Source organism: Trichosurus vulpecula, chromosome X, assembly GCF_011100635.1.
Source record: "Trichosurus vulpecula isolate mTriVul1 chromosome X, mTriVul1.pri, whole genome shotgun sequence".
Taxonomy (NCBI): Eukaryota; Metazoa; Chordata; class Mammalia; order Diprotodontia; family Phalangeridae; genus Trichosurus; species Trichosurus vulpecula.
Window position 1 is genome coordinate 1,974,874 of NC_050582.1, and position 25,782 is coordinate 2,000,655.

The 25,782-nt window shown below is 45.1% G+C and overlaps 1 protein-coding gene across 5 annotated transcripts in view; it reads left to right on the plus strand.

Annotated features, from left to right (window-relative positions):
• The window catches only part of TAF1 (TATA-box binding protein associated factor 1), a 38,059-nt gene extending 13,268 nt beyond the window's left edge, over positions 1-24,791 (plus strand). For 3 of the 5 annotated variants that reach the window (XM_036739958.1, XM_036739962.1, XM_036739959.1), the window contains 19 exons: positions 244-419; positions 980-1,221; positions 1,678-1,879; positions 2,472-2,637; positions 3,507-3,718; positions 5,430-5,538; positions 5,697-5,795; positions 6,822-6,999; positions 8,952-9,019; positions 9,272-9,394; positions 12,632-12,724; positions 12,808-12,892; positions 20,335-20,402; positions 20,493-20,609; positions 22,038-22,163; positions 22,890-22,988; positions 23,242-23,395; positions 23,927-24,104; positions 24,390-24,791. In XM_036739958.1, the coding sequence (XP_036595853.1) occupies positions 244-419; positions 980-1,221; positions 1,678-1,879; positions 2,472-2,637; positions 3,507-3,718; positions 5,430-5,538; positions 5,697-5,795; positions 6,822-6,999; positions 8,952-9,019; positions 9,272-9,394; positions 12,632-12,724; positions 12,808-12,892; positions 20,335-20,402; positions 20,493-20,609; positions 22,038-22,163; positions 22,890-22,988; positions 23,242-23,395; positions 23,927-24,104; positions 24,390-24,609 (2,715 nt within the window). In that variant the 3' untranslated portion in view covers positions 24,610-24,791. The remainder of the gene's footprint in view (positions 1-243; positions 420-979; positions 1,222-1,677; positions 1,880-2,471; positions 2,638-3,506; positions 3,719-5,429; positions 5,539-5,696; positions 5,796-6,821; positions 7,000-8,951; positions 9,020-9,271; positions 9,395-12,631; positions 12,725-12,807; positions 12,893-20,334; positions 20,403-20,492; positions 20,610-22,037; positions 22,164-22,889; positions 22,989-23,241; positions 23,396-23,926; positions 24,105-24,389) is intronic. The other 2 variants (XM_036739961.1, XM_036739960.1) reach the window with 2 other exon arrangements.
• The last annotated feature ends 991 nt before the right edge of the window (positions 24,792-25,782 follow it).

Sequence of the window (25,782 nt, forward strand, 5' to 3'; positions counted from 1 at the left end):
TGGTGTGGAGGAGGCTGACTGGGCTTTGTGTGGAGGGTAAAGCCAGGAGTCAGGTGTGAGGGGCAGTCTGGGGATTCCTAAGGTAGGTTGGATAATGCTAGTCCCTATACACTCTTGTCAGGGTCTAGCCTTCCCAAAGCCTTCTACTTCATCCATTTGCTTTTGTGGTCCCACAGTCCCTCAGCCTGTTTCCAGAATCATTTAAAGAACTGAATGTGTGTCTATGTGCGTATGTCGTCACAGATCAAGAAGCTATCTCGATGGGAAGTAATCGATGTTGTGCGCACCATGTCAACAGAACAGGCCCGCTCTGGAGAGGGGCCCATGAGTAAATTTGCCCGGGGGTCAAGATTTTCGGTGGCTGAACATCAGGAACGTTACAAAGAAGAATGTCAGCGGATCTTCGACTTACAGAACAAGTGTGTTGCTAAAATGCTGTTAGCAGCCAAAGTTGGAAAGGGGAGAAGGGCAACAATCCTCGGGGCCTCCCAGAAATGCAACTGGGTAGGCAAGAGTCTGAGATTCCAGAGGAAGCCATCTCAGGGCAACTTAGTGTCTGTAGTAAGGCTGTCAGGGAGCCCTTTCACCGTCCTGACTGACATGAGAAGGAATGTTAAAGGGACAAAAGAGGCCAGGACAATTTATCCTCATGGCTTCTTTGGGTCTGGGAGAAGCGGTAAGGCAGACACATTGACTTTGGGGCTGGCTTGGTGGAAGGATTGGTTTACCATAGGTCTCCTTTGCCTTGTTTGCCCCTCTAGCTGGCACAGGGCTATAGCACTTCATCAGACTTGCTTTTTGTGACTAGTCCAGGCTTTCTGTTTGAATCTCTCTGGCATCTTAGCAATTTTGAGGTGGCCCTTAGTGGTGTTCATTTCTTGGCTTGCCTGTTCCAATTCTATAGCTCTTTGGACTGTGCCTTGGTGGGGTGTTTTTGGTTTTGTTTTTTTGCTGGTTTTCATGTTGGTTTTACTTCCAGAGTTTTGGCATCGACTGAGATTTTGTCAACTGACACCGACAGCAGTTCGGCTGAGGACAGCGACTTTGAAGAAATGGGAAAGAACATTGAGAATATGCTACAGAACAAGAAAACCAGTTCTCAGCTATCGAGGGAGCGGGAGGAGCAGGAGCGGAAGGAATTACAACGAATGCTACTGGGTGAGGAAGGTGCCAATGACAAGGAAACGGGCAAGAAAGAGAAGAAGGACAAAAAGGGACTGTGTACGTAACACAACATGATATGCGGCAGAGTGTGGCGCAACAGGAAAAGTGGGGGATGAGATTAGAGAAGCCAGAAGGTTGGTAAAAAGGTGGATTGGACTCTGAAGCTCAGTAAAGGAAAACTGAGAGAGAGAGAGAGAGAGAGAGAGAGAGAGAGAGAGAGAGCGCCCTATTGGGAACGATGGGAACTTGCCATCTCCAATAGTTGACGTTGGCTTGAAAGCAGCCTAGGTGCGCCAACAGCATGAGGGTGGCCAGGGAAGGTAGCTTGGTGAGCGTGGTGGACTGACGTTGTGATGAACAGATCTTCTTATTTTCCTTGCATTCCCTTGCAAACTCTCTTCCAAACCACTGTTCCATGCTGTCATGTTACACGGCTTCACTCAGGGCAGAGAAGATGCTAGCTTCTCAGGGTTACAGGGGAAGGGTATGAAAAGACATTTCTCTCACCAACAGTGAGCTCTGGAGGCTCTCACAAGGACGATGACACAGCCTCTGTGACCAGTCTTAACTCCTCAGCCACGGGTCGCTGCCTCAAGATTTACCGGACCTTTCGAGATGAGGATGGGAAGGAGTACGTCCGATGTGAGACCGTGCGGAAGCCTGCTGTGATCGACGCCTATGTACGCATCCGGACGACGAAGGATGAAGAATTCATGTGAGTGTGTGGGCCCTGGGCTTTGCTGTGGATCATGACTGCCATTCTACAAGAAAGGGAAAGCATTGCAGGACTGGGCTTCAGCTTGACCTTCAGCCACAGTGGCAAAGGTTAGATAGTGCTGATTTTGAGCTAGGAGCCCTGGTCACTCAGCTTTACTTCACTTCCTTGATTTACATTGGGTTTTCTTGGAAAGTTCCAAAGAAGATACTTTGGCTTGACCTGAGGATGAGGGCATCTAAACTAGATTTGGGAAAGTCAAATTTTCAATTTCATCTGTGGATTAAAAAAAAAAAATGATGGTTGGCTGCTTTGATGGCCCTTGGGGGATGTGTTAAGCTTCCCTAGGAGGAGGAGAGAATGTTTGTTCCTCATACCAGCAGCTTCTCAGTATGACAATGGAAGAAGCTTCCTTGGAAGAGGAGGTTGATTGCATTCTGGAGGCTTTCTGTGTCTGGGCTTGCATGAGGCCCTGTATTATGTTACCATCATTGCTTTCACAAGCCCCATTATACTTGGGTGTATTCTCCCATCATTGGGATGCTGACAAAACACTGTCTGAGAGAGCCTGCTGGAAATGTGTTTATTTTAGTCGGAAGTTTGCCCTGTTTGATGAGCAACACAGGGAAGAGATGCGGAAGGAACGTCGAAGGATCCAGGAACAGCTGCGGCGACTCAAACGGAACCAGGAAAAGGAGAAGCTCAAGGGTCCTCCTGAGAAGAAACCCAAGAAAATGAAGGAACGTCCTGACTTGAAGGTAATTGTAAGCCTCCAGAATAGTCACGTGTGGCATAATAGGCTGCCAGGTGGCAAATGGGCAGGACTTGAAGGCAGGAAGACCTGAGTACATTGTGTGTGTATCTATGTATGTGTATATCTGTGTGTATAATATATTTTTTATGTGCGCATGTATATATACATATATATAAAATATATATGTATATGTAATATATATGTGTGTGTATATGTGTATATATGTATATGTGTGTATATGTGTGTGTGTATATATGTGTGTGTATATATATGTGTGTGTGTATATATGTGTGTGTGTGTGTGTATATGTGTGTGTGTATATATGTGTGTGTATATATATGTGTGTGTATGTGTGTGTGTGTATGTGTGTGTGTGTGTGTGTGTGTGTATATATATATATGTATTTTTTTTTTTACATTCATATTGGGTGCCCTCTAGGGTGGTTCAATTTCTAGCCCCATTTTACAGGTGAAGCAGACTTAGGGCATTCAAGCTAGACTTGGTTCCAAATGTGGAGCCATTGAGTCTCTACTTTCTCCTTCCTTCTGGAGAATAATGTCCCCCGTTTCCAGCAGCACAGCTCCATATTCTGATACCTTGTTTATCCCCTGCCCTTGTTTGAAGTTTCTTCCCAGTTCCACATAGCTCACACTTGGCATGGACATCTTTTCTCTGGTTGTCTTTTTGGATGCAGGTATAGTTTTCTTTGTGCAATTTTGCATAACTATTTTTCCTCAAGGGGCCTTTGGATGATGGAGTAGACAGACGTAGGTCGAAGGCAGAGAATCTGAGGCTGTACCTGGTTTATTACTTGCTCTGTGTCAGCAAACATGGCAGTTGCTCACCTCTGATGCATAACTTTCCTTTTCACAGCTAAAATGTGGAGCTTGTGGTGCCATTGGGCACATGAGGACAAACAAGTTCTGCCCTCTGTATTACCAAACCAATGCTCCTCCCTCCAACCCTGTCGCCATGACAGAGGAACAGGAGGAGGAACTGGAAAAAACTGTAATCCCTAATGATAATGAAGAGCTAATCAAGGTGGAAGGGACCAAGATTGTCTTGGGAAAGCAGCTAATTGAGAGGTAAGGGGTGGCAGAACAGGAAGTTCCTGGAGTTCAGTGGTATGTTCCTATTGAGTGTTGGGGCTGGGTAGAGGCTGGGAGGGCCGTGACCAGTGCCCTTCTTTATGTTGATCCTCTCTCAGAATAAAAAGACCACAAGGGGCAGGTGCTAGAGTGGATGTGGGATCAGGAGCCCTGGGCTTGCTAATCACTTACTGCTTCCTTTGACCTTGAACTTGTCACTTCCTTTTTCTGAGCTTCAGTGTCCTCAGCTGTTGGATTCAGTGATCTCAGAAGTTGTTTCCAACTCTAACTTTCTGGGATTCAGAACATGTCACAGTTACCCACAGTGCCCTTAGCCACCTCCTAATAGGACAGGATAGACCACCATGTACATTAAGGAACTCCAGTGCATTTCTCCACCTGGCTTCTGTCCTTAGGAATCCTTAGGAATTGAGTGAAGAAGCAGCCCTTTTTTTAGTGGACCTCTGATCTCATCAATATAGGTACTCCCTGCAGACCATGACTCATTCATACATTCTCATTCTGTGGGACTCTCGTCCATGCCCTGCATTGCTGGTCCACCCAATATACGGGAGGCCTTCCTTGAGGTCTCTCCACATTCTGTGGGCACCAGTGCAGCACACAAGCTGTCCCTGTGTTATCCCTTGCTCTCCCTGAAACAAAACCCCACCTTTTTAACACCAGTATTTTTCTGGTGATGCTCTATGGCTGTGAATGATGGAACACTCCAATCTCTGAAGAAAGCTAAGTTCAACATTTTTTTAATCAACTTCAGCTTTATAGAAAACCCCAAATATCTGAAACTAGTTACCATCTCTCAAGCTCCCTTCAGAGCTTTGTTAGTGTATATACCCACATAAAACATAGCTGCAGCCAGTGTGTATGTATCCTTAGGCTTTTTTAACTTGGTATTATTTCCTAACGCATGTCCACATGCTCGATACTGACAGAGCTACAGTATGGTATACCGCTGAGTGCATATGCCGTAGTTCACTTAACCATTTCCCTTTTCGAGGGTATCGGATTCGTTTCCAGTTTTTGTTTTTTAGTTATAAATAACACTGTTTGGGAAGGTCTGTGTACAACATAGCCTTTTTTCCTTGGGCTGCATTCTCAAAATTGAAATTGCTGGTTCAAAGTATATGAACAGTTCTGTAGCTTGTGCAAAAATGTTGCCGGGTGGAGCAACCATATGTAGTAAGGGAAATAAGAGCGGTCCTGAGTCAGTTGGCAGAAGTCATCTATGGGAGGAGAGCAAGGGGTGAGGCTTGGCTGACTGGGATAGGGGAAGAGTGTGGTTTGAGAACCTCTAACACCAGCTTGGATTTCTTCCTTATTTCCATGAGGGTTGAGGCCTGTGGCCAAGCTTTTTTTTTTTTTCTTAAGTTAGAATCATAGATTCTAGAGTTGGAAAGAACCATAGAGATCATCTGATTCAGCTCTTTTATTTTACATATGAAGAACCTGAGGCCTGGAGAGGCTGTGATTTGCCTTGTTTCTTTCATACTAAGTTACAGATACTGTGAGGTCCTGTCAGATCTGAGCCTTGGAAGAAGGATGCCTGTGGGGCTTTGGACCTAAGTTTCTTCCCAACCCCAGAGCCAGTTTTAGGCACTTCAGAAACTTTTCTTGGGGTTGAGGGAATGGTGGTGATCTCTGAGTGCCAGCAGTGAGCCTGTGTACAACTCTTCGGCATTGTTTTTTATAGCGCAGATGAGGTTAGAAGGAAATCGCTGGTTCTCAAGTTCCCTAAACAGCAACTTCCTCCCAAGAAGAAACGCCGAGTTGGGACTACTGTTCATTGTGATTATTTGAATGTGAGTCCCTGTGTTCCTTCTTTTGTGCTTCTCACTGACCCTCTAGCTCTCTAACCCTTGCTTTAGACTTGACCCTTCAGGCTTGGCCTGAGAGAATGCTTTACTATTGCTGGGTTTACTTTCCCAGAGGGGCATAGTTTCTACCTTTTGATTTCCAGCGACCCCACAAGTCTATCCATCGACGACGGACGGATCCTATGGTGACATTGTCATCTATCCTGGAGTCCATCATCAATGACATGAGAGATCTTCCCAATGTGAGTTCTTTGTATTTACTAGAGTAAAGGTGGCAAAGCCCATTCTTCTGTGTGACCTTGTATGGAGGGTAGATGCTTGTAACTATTGGTTTCTATAAAATGCCATAAATGAACCTGGATATTCCATGTTTCTGCAGGTACAGAATCAAGTAGCTTTAAAAACATCAGACCCCCCTGAGAAGTTGGTTAAATTGGCCAGTGGGAAGATTTGATTCTCAGTTTGGCTGCCTGGCTTTTAGCACCATTGGCCTGTGGTTACATCAGTAATTTGTTTGGGGGGAGGAGTTATCCAGGCCTGCTCCCTCTGGAAGGGTTCCTTTGCAAACTGGTGGTGATTAGACTTCTAGGGTATGGGAGAGACCTTAGGGCAGAGTTCAGTCCAAGACCCCCTTGCATCTCTCTCAAATCCATTTGCTTCTTTCCACTGAATCATCATCGCCTTGAAAGAACTATTCTAATAGTCTCCTCATTGGTCTTCTCGCCGCTGGGCTTCCATTGCATTTCTCAGGTCCTGTAAGATCTTCTACTTGCCTTCATTAGCTCCCCATTCTTCAAGAGGCAAAGTGGAAACTTCAAAGTCTGGTATTCAAGGCCTTCCACACGTGGCTCTAACTCTCTTGCCAACCTTCTTGTTCTGACTCTCTTGTCCCTATGCCTTTCCTCATGTTGTCCTCCTTGTTTGAAAAAAGTTGACACTTCCCCCATTTCCCTGCCTTATTTTAAAGACCAGCTCAGATGCTCCCTTTTTCATGGACACTTATCTCATGTTCCCTATGTCATTCAAGTCTCTGGCTCTCTCCATCTCTTTCGCCCTCTCCTCAAATTTCTCCTAACATTTTCTCTCACTCTTTGTTTTATATTTAGCACAGTCTCTTTTAGAAGAGTTATAGGACCCACGTCCACTGATCCTGAGGGCAGGAGTTGTTTCTCATTTTGTCTTTGGGTCCCCCGTCCATAGCATGATGTCTTTTGCATAGTTGGTGCTTAAATGTTGTTAAATTGAATCGCTGGTTCTCATTTGCACAGACTTATCCTTTCCATACACCAGTGAATGCAAAAGTTGTGAAGGACTATTACAAAATTATTACCCGGCCCATGGACCTGCAAACACTACGTGAAAATGTCCGGAAGCGTCTCTACCCATCCCGGGAGGAATTCAGAGAGCACTTGGAACTGATTGTGAAAAACAGTGCGACATACAACGGTAAGGAACACCAGCTCCTTGGCTGGATAGGACCTTGCAAGGTCAGCTGGTCTCATCTTGTACATGCAGAAGGTTGGTCCCAGAGCCATGAGACTGAGACTGGTACTTTTAGTGTACTATGATATGTTCAGCATTGCTTTAGGGTAGGGAGGCAGCATGGCAGAGTGGATAGAGAGTGAGCCTCAGAATCAGGAAGACCTGAGTTCAAGTCCTGTCTTTTGGGACTGAGTAGCTTCTCAGGGCACCAGCCAACTCTCAAGATAATGTTATAGACAAGTTGCTGAACTGCATTGGTGGGGGGCATTTTTGTGCTGGGAATTCACCATATTGATGAAATTATGGGTCTAGACCAAAAAAAATACCCAATCCACCCAAAAAACTTTTAGGGTAGCCAAGTTAATCCGGTCTAAGGCCTTGGAAGTAGTAGGAGGCAATCACTATAAAGGTGACTGATAGGTTTTATCTCTGGCCCTGTGTGCCTTGTAGAATTCACTGGCTCTGTCTTCAGACAGACTTTAGGAGGTTATTAGGCCTAAAAGAATAAGTTCTTTGAGAAATTTCATCCAGCAGCTCCTGGATGCCGTGGACTGTTTCTGGAATACATGTACCCATTCACAAAAGCCTCAAGAATGTTAAGGACTATTTTGCAGAACTAGCACCGTGGACCATAGGGTCCATTGATAATCCTGATGACAAGTAAAGTTATGTGTGAGCTTATAACTCAGAGCTCTTACACATAGGTAATATTGTTCACTACAGGTTTGAAAACTAGCATCAGGTGTTGCTAGAGATTCAGCCTCACTGTGTGGTGCCAACAGGACAGCATGTCTACACCACTAGGAGCATTGTTTATCCTTAATTCTCTTCTGGTGTACCTCCCTCCCCTGTTAGGAAGAAACAGTGCCAGAGCCATATACTGCTACTGAGAGCAGATCGCCACTGCCATCCTACACACCTTCTTGGTTAGTTTCACCCAAAACTCTACTGACCATGAAATGGTCAGACAGGATGAGCAACAGTGGCGTGGATCAAGTGATATTCATTGGGCTAGGTCTTTTCAAAGAATGGGTGACAAGCAAGCTGACCATTTTTGGTACAGTGTGCTAAAGTGGGATTACCAAGATCAGAGTACAAAGTAATTCATTCCGGGATATTCTCAAGCCTGGCTGTGAATAGTTTGAATCCATAGCAGCATCTAGACGAGCACTTCTTAAACTGTAGGTTGTGATCTCGTACAGGGTCGTGACCCACAGTTTAAGAATCGCTGAAGGGGTCGCAAGTGGAAAAAAATTTAAGAAGCCCCGATCTAGACCAGGGGTTCTTCACCTTGCTTGTGTCATGGACCCCTTGGGCGATCTGGTGAAGAAGCTGGTGGACTTTTTAAATGTGCAAAATAGATCAGATTACAAAGGAAATCAATTCTGTTGATATGCCATTATCAGAATATTAAAAAAGATAAAACCCAAGTTCACATACCCCAGGTTAAGATCCCCTGATCTAGACCAAATCAGTGTGCAGGAGTCATGGATGGAAGAAAGGACTGTGAATCAGTCACAAGGCTGAGCATCACACACAGTGCCAGGCTCTGTCAACAGGAGCTCGGGCCACAAACTGCACGTCCTCTCTGTGGAAGCACTACCTGTTCACATAGCCATAACCACAATTAGTGGTATTGCCTTCATATCATAGAGAAGTTAAGGTAGAAACCAGGCCATGTGCTAATGGGAAAATGTTTTGCATGTCTACATATTTGTAAGGGGTTTTAGTTTTCTTGCTTTAATGGGTAGGGGAAAGGGAGAAAGAAGTGAGAGAATTTGGAACTGAGAAAAAAAAAAAGAATTAAAAAAAGAAAGAAACCAGGCCATGTGGTGTGGCTCCTTAGGGTGGTAGCAGCTTCTGGCTCCTATTTGGTAATGGTCTTGACTCTTATAGATCTCCTGGTATGATTATAGGGCCAAAGCATTCATTGACTCAGATCTCTCAGTCCATGCTGGATCTCTGTGATGAAAAACTGAAAGAGGTAAGTCTTTCAGAATGAGAATGGGGCAATGGATTTATATGCCAAAATCCAAAGGGGTGGGAGAGGAGGGAAGGTGTAAGAGTGGAGGGGGGGAACCAATGGGAAGAGGGAGGGAGGGACAGGAACAATGAATACCCAAAGTCAGCAGGTGCTGTGGTAGCTGAATGAGGAGAGATTCCAGAAGGATGAGAGCAAGCAGGCTGCACGCCCGAACCACTACTGTTACGGACATCCCAATCACTTTCATTTCAGAAAGAAGATAAACTGGCCCGCTTAGAGAAGGCCATTAACCCCTTGTTGGATGATGATGACCAGGTGGCATTCTCTTTCATTCTGGACAACATCGTCACCCAGAAGATGATGGTGGTTCCAGACGTAGGTGGCCTCTGTTCTGGGCAGTGTGAGGAAGGTGCAGGGGTCAGGGGCTACAGTCCTTGTGCGCGGGTGTGTGTGTGCAGTTGATTCAGTCAGAAAGTGGATTAGAACATTGGCCAACAACCTCATCCAAACTAGAAGAGGCAGAGGTAATTGGATAAGAGCACAGTTAGATGGATTCAGGAACCGGTTGAATGACTGGACCAAAGAATATCGATTAATGGATTGAATTCAACCTGGAAGGAAGTTTCTAGTGGTGTGCTACATACATGGCTGTGTCTTAAGCCCCATTCAATTCAGCAAACATTCGTTAAATCCCTACTGTGTGCCAGGCACTGAGCTAGGAAAACAAAGACAAACTGCCCTCAAGAAACTTATATTCTACTGGGGGGAAGCAACATGTATGTAGATAAGTAAATACAAGTTATATGCAAAATAAGTACCAAGAAACCAAAAGGTAATTTCTGAGAGTGGGGGGGACGGAATGGGGACTAACGTCCAAGGGAATAAAGAAAAGCCTCTGGCAGGAGGTGGCACTTCAGTTGAGCCCTCAAGGGAGTTAGTGTTTCTGAAAGGCAGAGGTAAGGATAGAGAGCGTTCCAGCCTTGGAGCACAGCCTGTGCATTGGCACACAGGTGGCAGGTGGAATTTTGAGTATGGAAATGTAAAGGCTATGAGGGGAGGCATTGTGCCATCAGCCTGGAGAGAGACGAGTCTATGTATGAAGTACTCTGTGCGAAGCCCTGTACTAAGTGCTGGGGATGCAAAGAGAAAAGTCAGCCAGTCCCTGCCGTCAAGGAGCTCCCATTCTAACGGGGAGACAACATATAGGGAAAGTTTCAGCTGCACGTCAGATGTAAATAAAGGTCCCATGGTCCTTAGGGTGGAGCAGCAAAGCAGGTGCTCAGGCCTCTTCTTTAATGTCATTTTCACTAATAAAATCATCTCTGTTTCTTCTGTTGGGCCATTAGCTGGGGCCAAGGACTTTGATGACCAGGTTTTTCCTTTCTGGGTCTTCGGTAGTTGTGTCTGTAGCTCCTGTGGGATGCTTCCCAGGAGGATGGCTGAGGGCACAAGGCTGGAAGCATTGCTCTTCGCAAGGCTCTCAGGTTCAGGGTCTTTGGCTGTCTCCATCGGGTCAAGATGGTGGTCAAGGTGGTGGTGGCAGTGCCTGACTTGCTTTGTAGGTGGAGGTGGCTGGCCCCTTCTCCACAGGAGCATTCTCCTCAGAAGATGGCTGTGTGGGCCGGGCTGCGGGTGGGAGGGGTGCTGCCATTCTCTGCCATTTAGAGGTAGAAAGGTCCTTAGAAGTCATCAGGTTTAGTCTTCTCATTTTACAGATGAAGAAATTGAGGCCCCAAGCGCTAATGTGACTTGTCCAGAGTCACATAGCTAGTAAGTGTCCGAGGCAGGATTCAAACTTAGGTCTTCCTGACTCTACTACATCATGCTGCTTCACATAGTATATGACATGAAGCTGGGAGAAGTAGCTCATCCTATGACAGAATCAGGATCCCAAAAGATATCTGACAGGATGGAATTGAATAGCCCTTTAACATCATCCTGCACTTCGCTTTTTCAAAAATCAACTATCCAGGTATAGGATGGGGGAAAAGAGCTAAAATGTTCTGATGAAAAAGATCTGCAGGTTTCCAGTTGACTCCAGGATTCCTAAAATGCAAAAATTTCAAAATCACTGAAGGAACGCGCATTCTACTGAAATAAGCATGATGGGTAGAAAGGAAAGTTCTGGACACCATTCTCTAGTAAAATTTGAGGAGGAAGAACATTTTCAGATGGGGGAATCGAGGAAGACTACCTGGAGGAGATGGCATCCAAGCTGAGCCTTGAAGGATAAGAGAGATTCTAAAAGTTGTCTATGAAGAGGGAATGCATTCCAGGCTGGTGTGACCTCAGGGAATGTGGGAGATGCCATGCCAAGTTTGGGGAAACAACTGGAACCGAGTGTATGAAGGGAATGTGAGAATAGGCTAGAAAGGCTGCTTGGAGCCAGTTGGTGGTGGGCCTTACATGCCAGTTTGTATTTCTTTTTGTTTTAGAGGCAAGAGGGATCCACTGGGTTTTTTCTTTTGTGTTATCTGAGGGAGCCAGAACTAGAACTGGGCCTTTAGGTTATTTTGGCAGATGTGTATACAGAGGAGAAAATGAGAAGGAAGGGGAACTATTTTAGGAGGCTATTAGAATTGTCTAAACGAGAGACGCCAAGGGCCTGATGTGGCTGTCAGATGCTCTTTGACATGCTCTTAGGCCAAACTAGAACTAGAGATATAATAGTTCTGTTGCCCTCTGCCCTAGTCAGCCCGCATCTGGAATACTAGGTTCGGTTCTGGTCACCACATTTTATGATGGGCATTGATAAGCTGGTGCACGCCTAGAAGTGGGCAATTTGGTAAGGGGCCATGAAACCATGTTCTATGAGGAGGCTAAGAAAGTGAGAATCCTTGTTTGGAAGAAGACAAGACTTACAGGTGAAATACTACCTTTCTTCAAATATATGAAGGTTGTCATTTGGAAGAAGCAGTCCCCAAAGAACTAGGACCAATGAACAGAAGTTCCATGGAAGGAAATTTTTGTCTTAGTGTATAAAGCCAAATAGTTAGAGCTGTTCAAAAAAATAGACCTAGCTGCCTTGTGTTGTAGTAAGGTCCCTGTCACTGCAAGTGTTCAAGAAGCTGGATGAGCACCTAGCAGGGATGTTGTTCTAAAGACAACTCTTACATCAGGTAGAGATTGATCGAGGGGGCTTTAAAGTCCCTTCAAATGCTAAGACTCCACAATTCTTCCCGATGTCTTGGAATGTAGGTGGTATGTGAGTGTAGGACAAAGGTTCCTGCCATGTGGTGACCCTCCCTTAGGCACATAGCCCTTATGTGGTAGTCCTGTGTTTGCAGTTTTTATGGCTATTAGCAGGTAAAAGCCCCTGGTAAGATGGAGAGCAGCTAGCAGCCCAATGAGGAGACTTCCACCTGAGAGCTCCTTTGTCTGGTGCTGATGGATTAGCTTTTGCTTTGTTTTCCCCTTGGGCCTCTTAGCTCATAGGCTGTTAATTCTAAGCATCTGCTCTTCAGAAATCCTGAGCTAAGATGGAGGATTGTTTTCTAGTGTGAATTTGAGAGGAGGGGTGGTCAAGATTAGGGTAGAAGAGTAGTCGAAGGTCAAGCTGATGTTGTAAAGTGGAAGGTTGCTTCGAGTTACTCATTTTTCTCTTTCCTCTAGTCTTGGCCATTTCATCACCCAGTGAATAAGAAGTTTGTTCCAGATTATTATAAAGTGATTGTCAATCCAATGGACTTGGAAACTATCCGAAAGGTGAGGGGTTTGAGTTGGCAAGATCCCTTTGGAACGTCCTGCTTGTAAGTTTGGATCTAACTGCTTGGCTCTTCTAATTCTAGAACATTTCTAAGCACAAGTATCAGAATCGGGATGCCTTCCTGGATGACGTAAACCTTATCCTAGCCAACAGCATCAAGTACAATGGTGAGTTCTAGAGGTTCTCCCATGACCTGGGAAGACTCAGCTGCTCTCTGATCTCTTGCTAGATTGGCAGAACCCCAGGCCCCTCTGAGTGTGATCTTGTTTCTGGCGGGGCTTCTCTGGTTTCTCCTGGATACTCGTCTTGCTCAGTGAAAACCACAAATAAGAATGGTCCTTTGTGGCACTGCCTCAGCATCATCTGAGGTCACTCCTGAACCCTGGGGATGAGAAGTTCAGAAAGAGACACTCTGGACTCCCATGAAATCTTTAATTGGATGGAGCAGGAGAGTGGACTGGTCAGAGGAGGTAGGGCCAATGTGGCCATCTAGCCTTGATTGTGCCAAGGGTAAAAAGTAGTCACCTGCTGTGCTATGAATACTTACTTTAGGAACTCCCGAAGCTATCTTGTTCCACATCTACTCAAAAACAGATGCCTGTAAAAATGGCCAGGGAAGATGCTCTCAAAAGTACATTTTAGAATTGAAGATTCTGGATAAGAGCTAAAGAGACAAATGAGAGATTTCCCTCCTGACAGGCAACATATTGAAAGTAACTCATTTGATTAAAAGTTCCATTTGCTAGTGCTGCCATCCTGCCTAAAGGCCCAGGAAAGCGGTCATTCTATCCATTTTAAGCTACCTCATTGAGTCAGCAATCACGAACCCCCTGGGGAGCTAGCTTCACTGTCACCTTCCTCCCCCACGCCCCATCTCATTTGTATGAGCCCAGTGATGTTTCACTGTGCTTTTTTATTAACTTTCACAGATGTTTTAACAGCTTTGACCTAAAGTCAGCCCAGTGTGGTAATTTTGTAAGGCAGAAACCAAAAGTCAATAATATAATCTTATGTATTGCCAAGATTCTAGTTCGTGTTCTTTATTCTTTATGCTCACCAGCCCCCGAGCTAGGATTTCAGCTTCCCCTAGACCACTTTGGAGCATTTGCCTAGACTGCCTTCTGTGAGCATGCCTTATGGTGGTCAGATATCTGATGGGTTTTGGACAGACCAGTTAATAATAAATGTAACAAAACCAATGCAAGGTTAGTATTCCCTCCTTCAAGAAACTAGCCAAGAAGGGAGCTGTACCTCACAGGAATCCTTTTTGTAGTTGGTATGCTGGAGGCAGAGCTTAGGATCCTGATAACAATAGTGCCCCCCTCCCCCCCAAATCAGTGCATCCACACTGAGTCGGGCCCCTCACAGCAGGGACAGTCTTTCCAAAAGTCATCAGGTGAAGCCCGACAGCTCCCCAAATTCTAAACCTGGTCAGGGAGGAGAGAAAGAATCTTTAAAAGTATTCAGAAATCCATTCCAAGAAACCTGCCCATTCATGCAAGTATGCCACAAATCCTCCTTCCAATTCCACGTGGGGGTTGGTGGTTCTTTAGCAGTTTTTTTGTTAACTCTGAGTATCCAGTTTATCAATGAAAGATCCACCTAAGATACCCACTAAGCACAATTAAGGAAGCATCTGTGAAGTGCCTACTATGTGCTAGGCTCTGTGCTATGCACTGGGGATACAAAGACCAAGAGGAAACAGTCTGTGCCCTCAGGGAGCTTCCATTCTACTGAGTCTATGGGTGCTGAGACAACCAACATAGAGTGAAGGCCACGATGGCCCTGGGGTGTGTGAGCCATTCTTGACAAGAGCTTTACTTCTGGAGGTTCACAGGGCTTGTGGAAACAAATCACAATTCTCTCTTGGACTTTTTCCTGGGCAGTCCCAAGAAGTGGTGGTGCTTACCTAAAATGTGGGAGCCCAAGTTCTTAGGACATCTAGTGGGGATACCCCCCCCTCAAGTTTAGGATGGCTAGGGACTCTTCAGGACAAGCACAAAGGCATTACTTCCAAACATCTGTAACTTCATCAGTGAGCTCCCTCTCCTATTACTACTCACCAACACAGGTTGGTAGTGCTGTACATTATGCATTACCTCATTTGGGGCTGGTGCTGTTATCCTGATTTTACCAATAAGGAAACTGAGGCACAGAGGTTGAGTGACTTGCTAGGAAGAGTCTGAGGCAGGATTCAAACTCAGGTTTTCTTACCTTCAAGTCCATACTCTATCCACCCGTACCACTTAGCTGCCTGCTAGTGGAGAGCGTAACTTTTTCTTATTATGTTCTTAGTAGATGGTTTTATTAGTTGTTTTGGAAAAAAAAATCCATCTCCTCCAAATGGCCCTTCACTAGGCTGATCTTCAGACATACTAGGCCTCTGCCTTCAGGCCCTTTGAGAGCCCATGGTCCACTCCATGCCACCAAGAGGCTCAAGAGTACAACTTTCATGAAGAAATAAGACATTACCCAGCTCGCTTTCTTGTACCAGGAACACTTCAGCAGGCCCATCATCAATTTATTTCCTTTGAAGGGGAAGAGACAAGGGACATCCTGCTGCCTGCCCTGTCTGCTTCTCTGACATCCACAGCTCTGAGAATTAATTATGAAGCCTATTAAAGGATAGACATGAGGCACAATAGTCTAAAGTAATAGAGCAGTACTGCAAATTCAGGTTTTGTCCCAAATTAACACGTGATCTCTGAAAAATAGGAGAGCCCTTAACAGCATCCAGTCCAAATCCCTCATTTTACTCATGAGGAAAAGAGAACCTAGAGATTACTCCAAGGTCACCCAGGGAGCAAATGGCACAGCTGGGATTTGAACTGAGGTCCTGGGACTTCAAATCTAGCACTTAAATCCTTCGGACCACACGCCTTCCTCTTTCTTCCTAGCCACATTTGCCTCGGAAAGATTGTGAATAGCAACTTGCTCTTAAAAGCTAAACTGGATAAGGATGTCAACAATGTAACACCCTGTTTGATAGCCCGCAGTCTGTGAAACATTCTAAACAAACTGATTTTGACCCCACTCACACTTGAAGCGGCCCGTTAGCCAAATGAGATACAATGTTGCAGTGAAAAGACCAGCGTTGCCAAAAGCTACTTCATGTCATTTTGGGCCAAGACAAGGGAGAGGGGATTCCATTAAAAAGGCTATTGCAAGAAATTGACATCCTCTAGTAACTTTAAAAAACAATGGTCCTGACCTGTTTTCATGGATAGGGGAAACTCTCCTTCAGGGAACACCTTCTACTTTGTACAATTTAGTTTGAGGAAGTTGTCTTGGGAGGTTAAGTGACTTGCTTATGGCGACACAGCTAGTATGTGTCAGAGACAGAACCTGAATCCAGGCCTTTCTGACTCTTTGGAGCCAACACTTTTCAAAATATCATGCTGTAGTCCCTGCAGCCCCCCCCCCCCCACTTTTTTAAGGGTCAAAATAGTGGGGCAACCTAAGTAACCCATAATTCAGCTTTCCCTGTATGTTCTGCCCGGTGAACTAGTAAAAACTGTATTGAATTAAACTAATCCCAAGATTTTGAGTCCAAATGATTTCCTTCAAATAATTAGTTGTGAAGGCCAATGGTTAGGTGATCTAGCTTAGTTTACTGATTAAGCATTGTCATCATACTGGTTTGGGCTGGTGGGGAGGGAGGTGGGGAGGGGAGGGGAGGGGAAGAGTCCCTGCTATGAATCTGCTCTTTAAGTGAGACCATGTTCTATGGTCTCAAACAAAAGAACCTATTGTTCTTTGAATAACTCAACTCAGGTTGGGTCTGAAACAGATCAGTCTTATACACAATTTTTCTTTTGAGTGAAGCAGTATTGGTGAGTCTGTTATTTATGTCATCTTGTTAAGTTATTGGACGGTGTAAGTTATTCTCATCATCACGTGATTTCCATTTAGCAGGACTCTTAGTTTAAACCAAGCTGAAAAGGTTCTAAATGAGGTTCTGAACAAATGGCTATTTACAATTTCCTTTTCAGGAGCCCATCGGCTATGCCCTGAGTATAGACTCTACACCCTTATCCAAGGCTTGAGTTATTCCCCAGTTCCAGATTTGTGTGTGTGGTTCTTTTTGCTCTTGTTCAGGAGTCCTTGTCTCTTAATTTGAGATCCTGGAATCTTAGCACTTGACCTACATTCTATGTAATAACAAAAGAACTTCGATGCAACATGGTGTATATTCCTTTACCCCAGTCTCTCCAATCACTTGATACCCTTTCTGAGACTAATTGTTATAAGGTCAAAGAATTATGAGGCCCCATTTCTTCGGACATGCACAAATGGATTTATCAGCTTTCATTTCTGCAAGAATTTGCTGGGTAGATTTCTTACCAAGCACTGAAGAAGTCCATATGGTTGCTTTTTAAAAAATGTACATGATGAATGTCAGCAAATATACACCTCTCCCCAACTCTACCTGTCAAGGTGTTAATCCATTTTTGTGTTGGCATAGTAGGAGGAAGAGAAAGAGGAGGAAAATCCTTTTTATATTGTGCTTTAAGGTTTGTAAAATTTTTTCTATATATTATCTCATTTGATCCTCACAGCCCTGTGAAGCATGTTTTTAGCCTCATTTTATAGAGGAGGAAACTGAGACTGAGAGTGACTTGCCCAGGGTTACTACTAGTAAGTTTCTGAGGCAGGATCTGTACTTGGGTCTTCCTGACTCCAAGTCCAGTGCTCTGGTCATTGAATCACCTAGTGACCTCTAATTGAGGTTAATTGACTTAGGAGGAAGGATATCAAGGTATACTATTTGAGGAATGGTTCCCATAATTAAATTAATGGGAGAATATATAACTGAAGCTGATTAGTTTGATAAGGGATTTGACAAAACCCCCAAATTCTGTTGAGGAAGTATCAGCACTGGAATTCCTAAAGTTTCCTGGGAAGTTCGTCCCAATGGGTCCTTAGTGCAAGGTTTGTGGGTCATCTGTGAGGAGCAGGAAGGCTCTGTCCTTGTCTGCCACATACGAAAATGGCTTAGAGAGAGATCTCAATCTTTTTCTCCCTGGTCATATAGTCCGTCAAGGGCTCCAACTTAGTCTAGCCCTAAGATAGGGTTTCTCACTGAAGCACTAAAATTCACTTATTCATGACACTTGCTTGTCCCTCTAACTGGAAACACTGAACCTGTCTGTAACAACCCTTTTTTCTTGTGCCATCACTATAGAGGGAAACTCAACAGAAATGTTTTCAGTTCTGGTGGAGCCCAGCTTCCTCAAGCTGTTGTCAGAGTTGCCATTTGATCTGAGTGAGTGAGGCTGCCTTTCAAGGAGGACTACTTTTAATTTCTTCAGCAATCTGTTTGGAGTTGCTTTGGGCCAGGTTTAATGAGAGAGAGAGAGAGAGAGAGAGAGAGAGAGAGAGTGAGAGTGCACATGTGCATTCACCTGTATCTTCTTCAACCACAAAGCATCCTTGTTGCCAAAATATCGAAGGTGCAGGGGTTCCTTTGGTACTGGGGGCGTCCTGGGGGTGAAGGCACTAAATAATTGTTGTGTTTATAGATTCAGCTTTGGAATCATACAGAATGTCTCTTTTTATTCTAACGATTGTCCACTCCCAGATGCTGCCTAGTGGTAATGATGAGGCTCCCTCACTTGGTCAGCCAGGACTGTAGGATCCTCTAGGCTACCTAGCAACATTATCGACATAGACACTTTTATGGTTTCTCAGAATTAACTCGTTATCCTAGATTTGGTCAGGGCCATCGATGGTTAAGGATTTCTTGTATACTTGGGAAACCATAACAAATAGGTGACACATCTCTAGACTGAAATTGGTTAAAACTTTCATTTGCTATTGCCTGTTATCGCCACTTAGTCATTCTTCTTAAAGGTGAAGTAATGATTTTACATAGGTCCAGGAGATAATGTAATATTCATTTACTTATTCTGGTGACCAGAAGTTATTCTGTACAGCTATTTTACACAACTTCCTGCTGCAATTCTAATCCACTTCCTTCTTTAAAAAAATCAATGGAGATGTTGAAAATATGGCCACCAGTTTTCATATAGCAACTCCTTAGACAGTTAACAGCCACACTTTGGCTTTGACTCAGTGACTGTCTTTTCCAGGTTCCTTATGGGCCCAGGTCATCTTTTCCTGTCTTGTCATTCAGTTTCCCAGTTCTGTTTGTCCTTCTTTCAGCTTTGAAGCCCACAACTAGACACATTCTAGTCAGCACCAAGAGAGTGACGGTATCACTTCTGGATTTTCCTGCCCTTTGATTAATGGCTCTGAATAGTTTACAAACTCCACCACCACCATCCTCATCAAAAACATCGAAATGCCAACTTGTACGCGAAATATTAGGGAAGCTAAATAGCTATGGCCCCTACACTCTGCGAACTTAGAATCTCTAAGACTGACAAGGGAAGGTAGACATTAATAAAGACATACAGATACAGGAACAAATAGGTACTCTTTGGCATTATAAGGGGTGAAGTATCTTTAGCAGGGCCGTAAGGGAAGTCCTGGGAATTGCATGTCTGGGGGGATGGGGATGGAAGAGAATCTTCCCACCTCCTTTCCAATTAGGGAGGGCTTCTTGGGGGAGGTGGCATTTTAGCAGCTGTCAGATGGAAAGGAAAGGGCTTGGCAAGCTGTGTCCAAACACATCTATTTATCCCCATATTAGCAGTGAGGGACTTGAGCTGCTGAGAGTTTGAGATATGTGTGGTCAGGATTTCCTCTCTCAATGGCCATGGCTTCTTTCCCTCTTTGGATCTGACCCAAGTAGTAGAGAGTATACTGTGAGAGCCTCATGGCTGCACTGACCCTTGTGGGAGAACTCTGACCTGTGGGAACCCCAGCTGTTAACTGCAGTAGTCTGTCCCCGTCAATGGGAAACAGGATCTCTTAACTGTCATCTTCTCTTACCCTCAAAGTTTTTGAGGGCCCACTGGGAGAATCGAATATGGCCACAAGAGATTAGTACTCTCCAGATTCCTGAATTGTTAAGCTTCTCTTCCTGCTTACTTGGAGTGTTCCTGGTCTGACTTTTGATTTTGGCTCTACTGGCACTGGGGAATCATTGACTTGGGAACTGATGGCATTGTCCTCTGTTATTTGGGTTTGGACAGAGCTCCATTGGACACGTTTCAGTGAACTTCTGAGAGGGCCATTACCTTAAATAGGCCATTCTGTTCCCAAAGAAGTTTGTGATCTGTGTGGATACAGGATTTGAGGTTCACATACACAGACCGTCCCTCTCTGCTTCATGCTCTGGTAAATGTTGGAGACCAGTGTAATAATGATCATTTTAGTCAGATATTCCTATCCTTTTACACAGGGCAATGGGAAGCATCTACATTCAGATGGAGAATTTTGTTATTTAGCTGACAAGCACTTCCAGATAATGAAGTTAAGTGCCAAGCTTGAGATCAGAGGCTCCTAGGGTTAGAGCTAGAGGAACCCTTGGAGTCCCTTAGTCCAACTCTTTTTTTGCAGAGGAGGAAACTCAGGCCCTGAGAGAAGTGACTTGCCCAGGGTCACCAAAGTAGTCAGTGGCCAAAGGTACTAAGATGATGACACTATTCTGGTGGTGAAATGATGGCAGCCAAGGGGGTGGCTATTTCCTTTTTTGTTACAGGTTCTGATAGTCAGTACACCAAAACTGCTCAGGAGATTGTGAACATCTGTCACCAGACTTTGGCTGAGGTAGGTGGCAAAATTTGCTTCCCTGGGACCCAGCTTGGAAAATATCCTCTGTTCCTGGGGTACTTCATTACATTTTGGTTGCTTTTCTAGTATGATGAACACCTGACTCAGCTTGAGAAAGACATATGTACAGCTAAGGAAGCAGCTTTGGAAGAGGCCGACTTGGAAAGTCTAGATCCAATGACGCCGGGGCCTTACACTCCTCAGGTGAGTAAGGCCCAGAGATCTACTGTGCAGGTTTTCCTGTTGCAAAAAATTAGGAGCACCGGATTCTGAACCGGCCTTAGACTCAATCCCTTCCCCATACGCTCCCATGTTTTCTTGTCTTCAAGGCCAAGCTAAGCAAGTCTTTGGTTGATGGTGATCTTCTGAATTCTGAAGAGGGCAGCCATGGGGCTAGTGGGTAGAGAGGGGTCTGCTTTCTGATATGTATTATCAGAGGCTGTCAGCTTCTTAACTGCTGGGGCCAGAGCCTCTTTCCCTCAATTACTTACTCCCTCGAGATTCTCTGGTACTTTTCTGTTCCTGGATTGGGTTATTTCCTGGTCTTTCCTACGAGGATTTTATTCAGGACCTTTTCTGAGCAGACGACCCTGGTGGCTGTAGGGCTGGGCCATGCTGCTCTTGAACCCTATGGGTCTCCTGGCTGCCCATCACCCTTCTCAGAGAATTGACTTTACACTTGGCTTTTATATCATCATGAGACCTGAGTAGCTCAAACATTGCCTCTCTCACATGGAGATGAAGGTGATCTGCTCCTCTTACACAGAGCTGGCTGCCTCCCTACTTTGACTCATCCTCGGCTATACTTAGCTAAGCTGGAATGCCAGGAGGCTGGCATACTTGGAGGGTAGCTATTAGCAGAGTGATGTTGGCTCTCTTTCTGGAGGCTTTTAAAGAGTTATTTTAAGTTTCTGATGTAGTTTCTAGAGGCTTGGTTATACTTTAAAAGAAATTGGTGGGGCAGCTAGGTGACACGGTGCATAGAGCACTGGCCCTGAAGTCAAGAGGACCAGAGTTCAAATCTGGCCTCAGACACTTACTAGCTGTGTGACCCTGGGCAAATCACTTAACTCTGATTGCCTTGAAAGAAAGAAATTGGTTATACTGGTTTACTTGTTTATACTGATTATTGGTTATGTTTTAAAAGAAACTCTTCTGAATTTTTTTTAACTCTTTCCAAACCCCATCAGGAATTCTTTTTTTCTCATTCTGTCCAAGTTTCCTTCTGTTCCTTTATTTCTTGGTACTACAGAAAACAGTCCATATTCTTCTTCGTGTTGAAATACCACATCAAAATTTTCTCTATCTCTAAAGCAGCCATCTAAGTTACCACTGACCTTACAGGCCTCTAAGAAACAGACAAGGCTTAGAAGATAGTGAAGCGAAGAGGCGATGTTACAAGCCAGACCCCAGCCCTGACGTTGCCTGTCTTGCTAATGCTCTTTTTGGCCCTACTGTGAGAACGGGCTCAGAGACCTGGCAGCTTTACAAATCCCTCCAAACCTGGCTTTGCCTTTTCATACCAGGCTGCTATGGCTTTTTCTTTTAAGAATGCTCCTAATGTCAGGTTCTCTAAACATTTCTGACTTTCCCCTTCTAAAGAAACGTTAAGGAATATGTTTTGTACCGTAGCCTCCTGACCTTTATGATACGAACACATCCCTAAGTATGTCTCGAGATGCCTCAGTATACCAAGATGAAAGCAATATGTCTGCCACCGACACACCAACTACCACCCCAGAGAAGCGAGGGGCACAGGTGAGAATTGTTCCCGTTCTTAGTCATGATAAGCCACCGGCCCTTTGATTCTCTGCAAAGAAGGCCTGAAATGCGGACAAAAAAGTGGCAGGTCACATGATTAACTTCTGCATCGACGAGTCAGGTAGCGGCCCCTGGATCCTAGGTCCCACACGGATACCACAGCAGAAGTGCAAGGAATGTTTGGGTTTGTGAAAAGTGTCTGATATGTCAGGGTAGCCTGATGGGCAGTGCAAAGGAAACACTATAGTTTAGTGTCTTTCTTGGGGAAGAACAGACTCAGGAAAGGCTCAACTCACTTCAGGAGCTGACTGAAAAATATTCTCTATATTCCTGGCAGGAGGCCAGGAATCCTTCTAACTTCCTTTAGAGATCCATAGTGAAAGTGATGAGAAGCCCAAGAGGTCTCCTTGGTCATCTATCTTAAGCTGGATAATTCAGCCCAAAGAAATTTTATGATTAAAAAAGAAGTTCTCCGTAACACTAGCTAGGAAGAAGCAGGAGGAATGAACTAGATACCCTCTTGTATTCTGGGGTCTCACTCTGGACTTGGGGATCTCTCCAAGAGCAGGAATTCAGGGAAAAGTCCACAGACCCTAAGCTCCATTAACAGCCCCCACCAGAACTGGGATTGGCTGGCCATTCCATGGTGGGCACCTGCTCTGGGTGACCACTCCTTCCGCTGGCACCCCACTCAACGGCGTGCTATTTGTGTTCCTTATTCAGATGTACCAGGGCCGAGGTAGGCTGGGCGAGGAAGACTCTGATGTAGATATTGAAAGGTTTGAGGAGAAGGAGGATGGGAAACCTAAGACTCCAGCCCCAGTGAGTATGCTTATAGAAAGCCTCTGACTGCTTGTATCCTTATGAGAAGAGTTGCATCAGCGCAGGGCAGGCTGAGCTCCAAAGTGACAGCAGCGAGCCAAACCCAGACCATGTGACAGGGTAGCCAGCTAAACAAGCACAGCTCGCCAAATCACCTTGCTCTTTCTGAGACGGTGGATGGCGTTGGTGGTGGCTTCTGGTCTGTCACCCGTGTCCCTGAGTGGGAATGTTTTTGTCTATGTGTGTGACACAGGAAGAAGATGGGGATGGCGAGCTTGCAGATGAAGAGGAAGGGGCTGCACAGCAGCCTCAGTCTAGCGTCTTATATGAAGATTTGCTTATGTCTGACGTAGAGGATGAGGAGGAAGATGCTGGGAGTGATGACGAAGGAGATAATCCTTTCTCCTGTAAGTCTTGGTCTGTTGCCATCTGGCTCACCGTGGCACCCACGCGGAAAGCTGTTGACCGTACATCGTCTCTTCCTTACAGTCTTGAATAATTAGATAACTTACAGCAGGCTGGGAGAAGATGCTGCAGAAGAGGTGCTAAGAGTGGCAGGAAAGAAAGGTGGCTAGATAAGCCTAGTTTGAATGTTGGCCAGGACTGAGAGGCATGTGGTATGTCCAATATGGCAAAGGGATTAAGAGAAGATATGTTGACAGTGGTAAAAGAGATGGAAATTGGCTTTGGGGGGAAAGGAAATCAACTCAACTCCTATTTTCCAACTTCAGATTGTGCAGTTGTCTACCAGGAACCTAGCACAGGAGAGCTGCAGAGGAAGAAATGCAAACAAGTTATCTATGAACAACTGTCTTGGAGAGGCCCCTAGGCCAGGCTAGCTACGGAGTGGTGCTTCTGTCAAGCTTATCCTGCCAAGGTGTGGGAGACAGGGTCGGGTAGGTATGGGCCAATGAACCAGTGCCTTTCCATTCGTACAGCTATCCAGCTGAGTGAGAGTGGCAGTGATTCTGACATGGAATCTGGTGGGATGAGGCCCAAACAGCCCCATGTGTTGCAAGAGAACACAAGAATGGGCATGGATAATGAAGAGAGCATGATGTCCTATGAAGGAGATGCTGGGGAGGCCTCTCACGGGATGGAGGACAGCAACATCAGGTAATAGGCAGCAGCGGCAAGGAGGGAGGGCATCCTACCATGGGGAGGGTCCAAGGCCACAGCAATACACTATGATTTCTGCAAAGTAGCAGAAAGGGTTATGTCTTCTATCTAAGCTCCTTGTCCACGAAGTCTCCAGATTGTTATGAATGGCTTCTGGCATGCAGGCCAGCATTTTGGGTCTCCAGGGGAGGTCACTCTGCTCATCTGAGGGTGGAAAGTGGGAGGGTATGGACATCCCCTGAGTTCAAGAACTTACATGAGCCCATGACTTTATCTCCTTAGTTATGGGAGCTATGAGGAGCCTGACCCCAAATCCAATACTCGAGATACAAGTTTTAGTAGCATAGGTGGATATGATGTATCAGAGGAAGAAGAGGAAGAGGAAGAAGAGCAGCGAGGTGGACCAAGTGTCCTCAGCCAGGTTCGTCTGTCAGAGGATGAGGATGACAGTGAGGACTGCCACTCAATTCCTGGAGACAGTGATTTGGACTCTGACGAATGAGAGCTCCCTGGGATTTTAACTTTCCCCTAATATGTATATATTGTGTACAGTGTCTGACTGAGCCACCAGATGAACATGTTGGACTTTTTTCTTTTTAAGTTATTCATAAATAATAATAAAGCTTCCCTCCTGACCTTACTGGGTCGGATGTCATAGTTTTATCTTCCAAAAATCCCTCTCCATCTTGTCTCAAACTTCTCTTCCTCTTCTGGCTTCATTTCTCAGCATTGGTTAGTTTTCCCTTTGAAGCTGGGGGTGGAGGGGACATTTATTAAAGACTAGCTTGCTTCAGGTGCTTTTGTCCCTTACCATGACCATGAAAAAATTAAGTATCCCGTGCCTTTAGAAGTGGCAGCTCATCCCTTGCCTCAAGCTATAGTTCCCTGGTTGGAACATAGAGACCCCACTCCTGCAAGGCTAGCCTTTTATTTACTTCTTTTCACCTTAACACCTCCCGAATGGCTGTTCCTGACTTGATTCACTCTCCTCCAGCCCCAGTCTCTGTCCATCCCATTCTCAGCAGGGCAGTCTTGCCTTTTTGTACTGAGGAGCTATCCCAGATGTTCTCTTCCTCTCTTAGCTGCCCCTTCTCCGTTCTTTCTGCTTGATCTTTCTCCATTTGTCTCTATTGGTCACATGCCCCCCTTGACTTTAGTGACACTATGTTCTATCTCTCCCTCTGTCTCCTTTCATCGTTCCCTAAACGTTGGATGCTCTTCAAGACTTTGTCCTTAGGCTCCTCCTATTCACTCTCTTCATTCTTCCTCAGCAATCTTGGATGTTCCCAGAGCTTCAGTTCCCATTTTTAGGCTTCTGACTCGCAATTCTATCTCTCTGCCCCAAACCTCTGCCAAGATCCAGGCCAGCTATTGACACCTGGAGCTCAAAAATGTTGCCCTGAGTGGGAAGGAGATGGTACTTTCAACTAAGCTGCAGACCAATGTCTAGGAGGTTTTCCTTGCTCCTTAAGAGATCCTGACCTTAGATCTGTTGGAGTGACAGTCCACATGTAAAGAAACAATGTCAGGTATGTCTCGGTCCTAGCCAAGGCTAGAAGAGTAAGTCCTTTACACCTGGAATAATTTCTTGCATGCATGTCCAAAACAGAACTCATCTTTTCTCAAATCCGTCCCATTTCCTATGTCTATGAGTGGTACCATCATACTTATCACC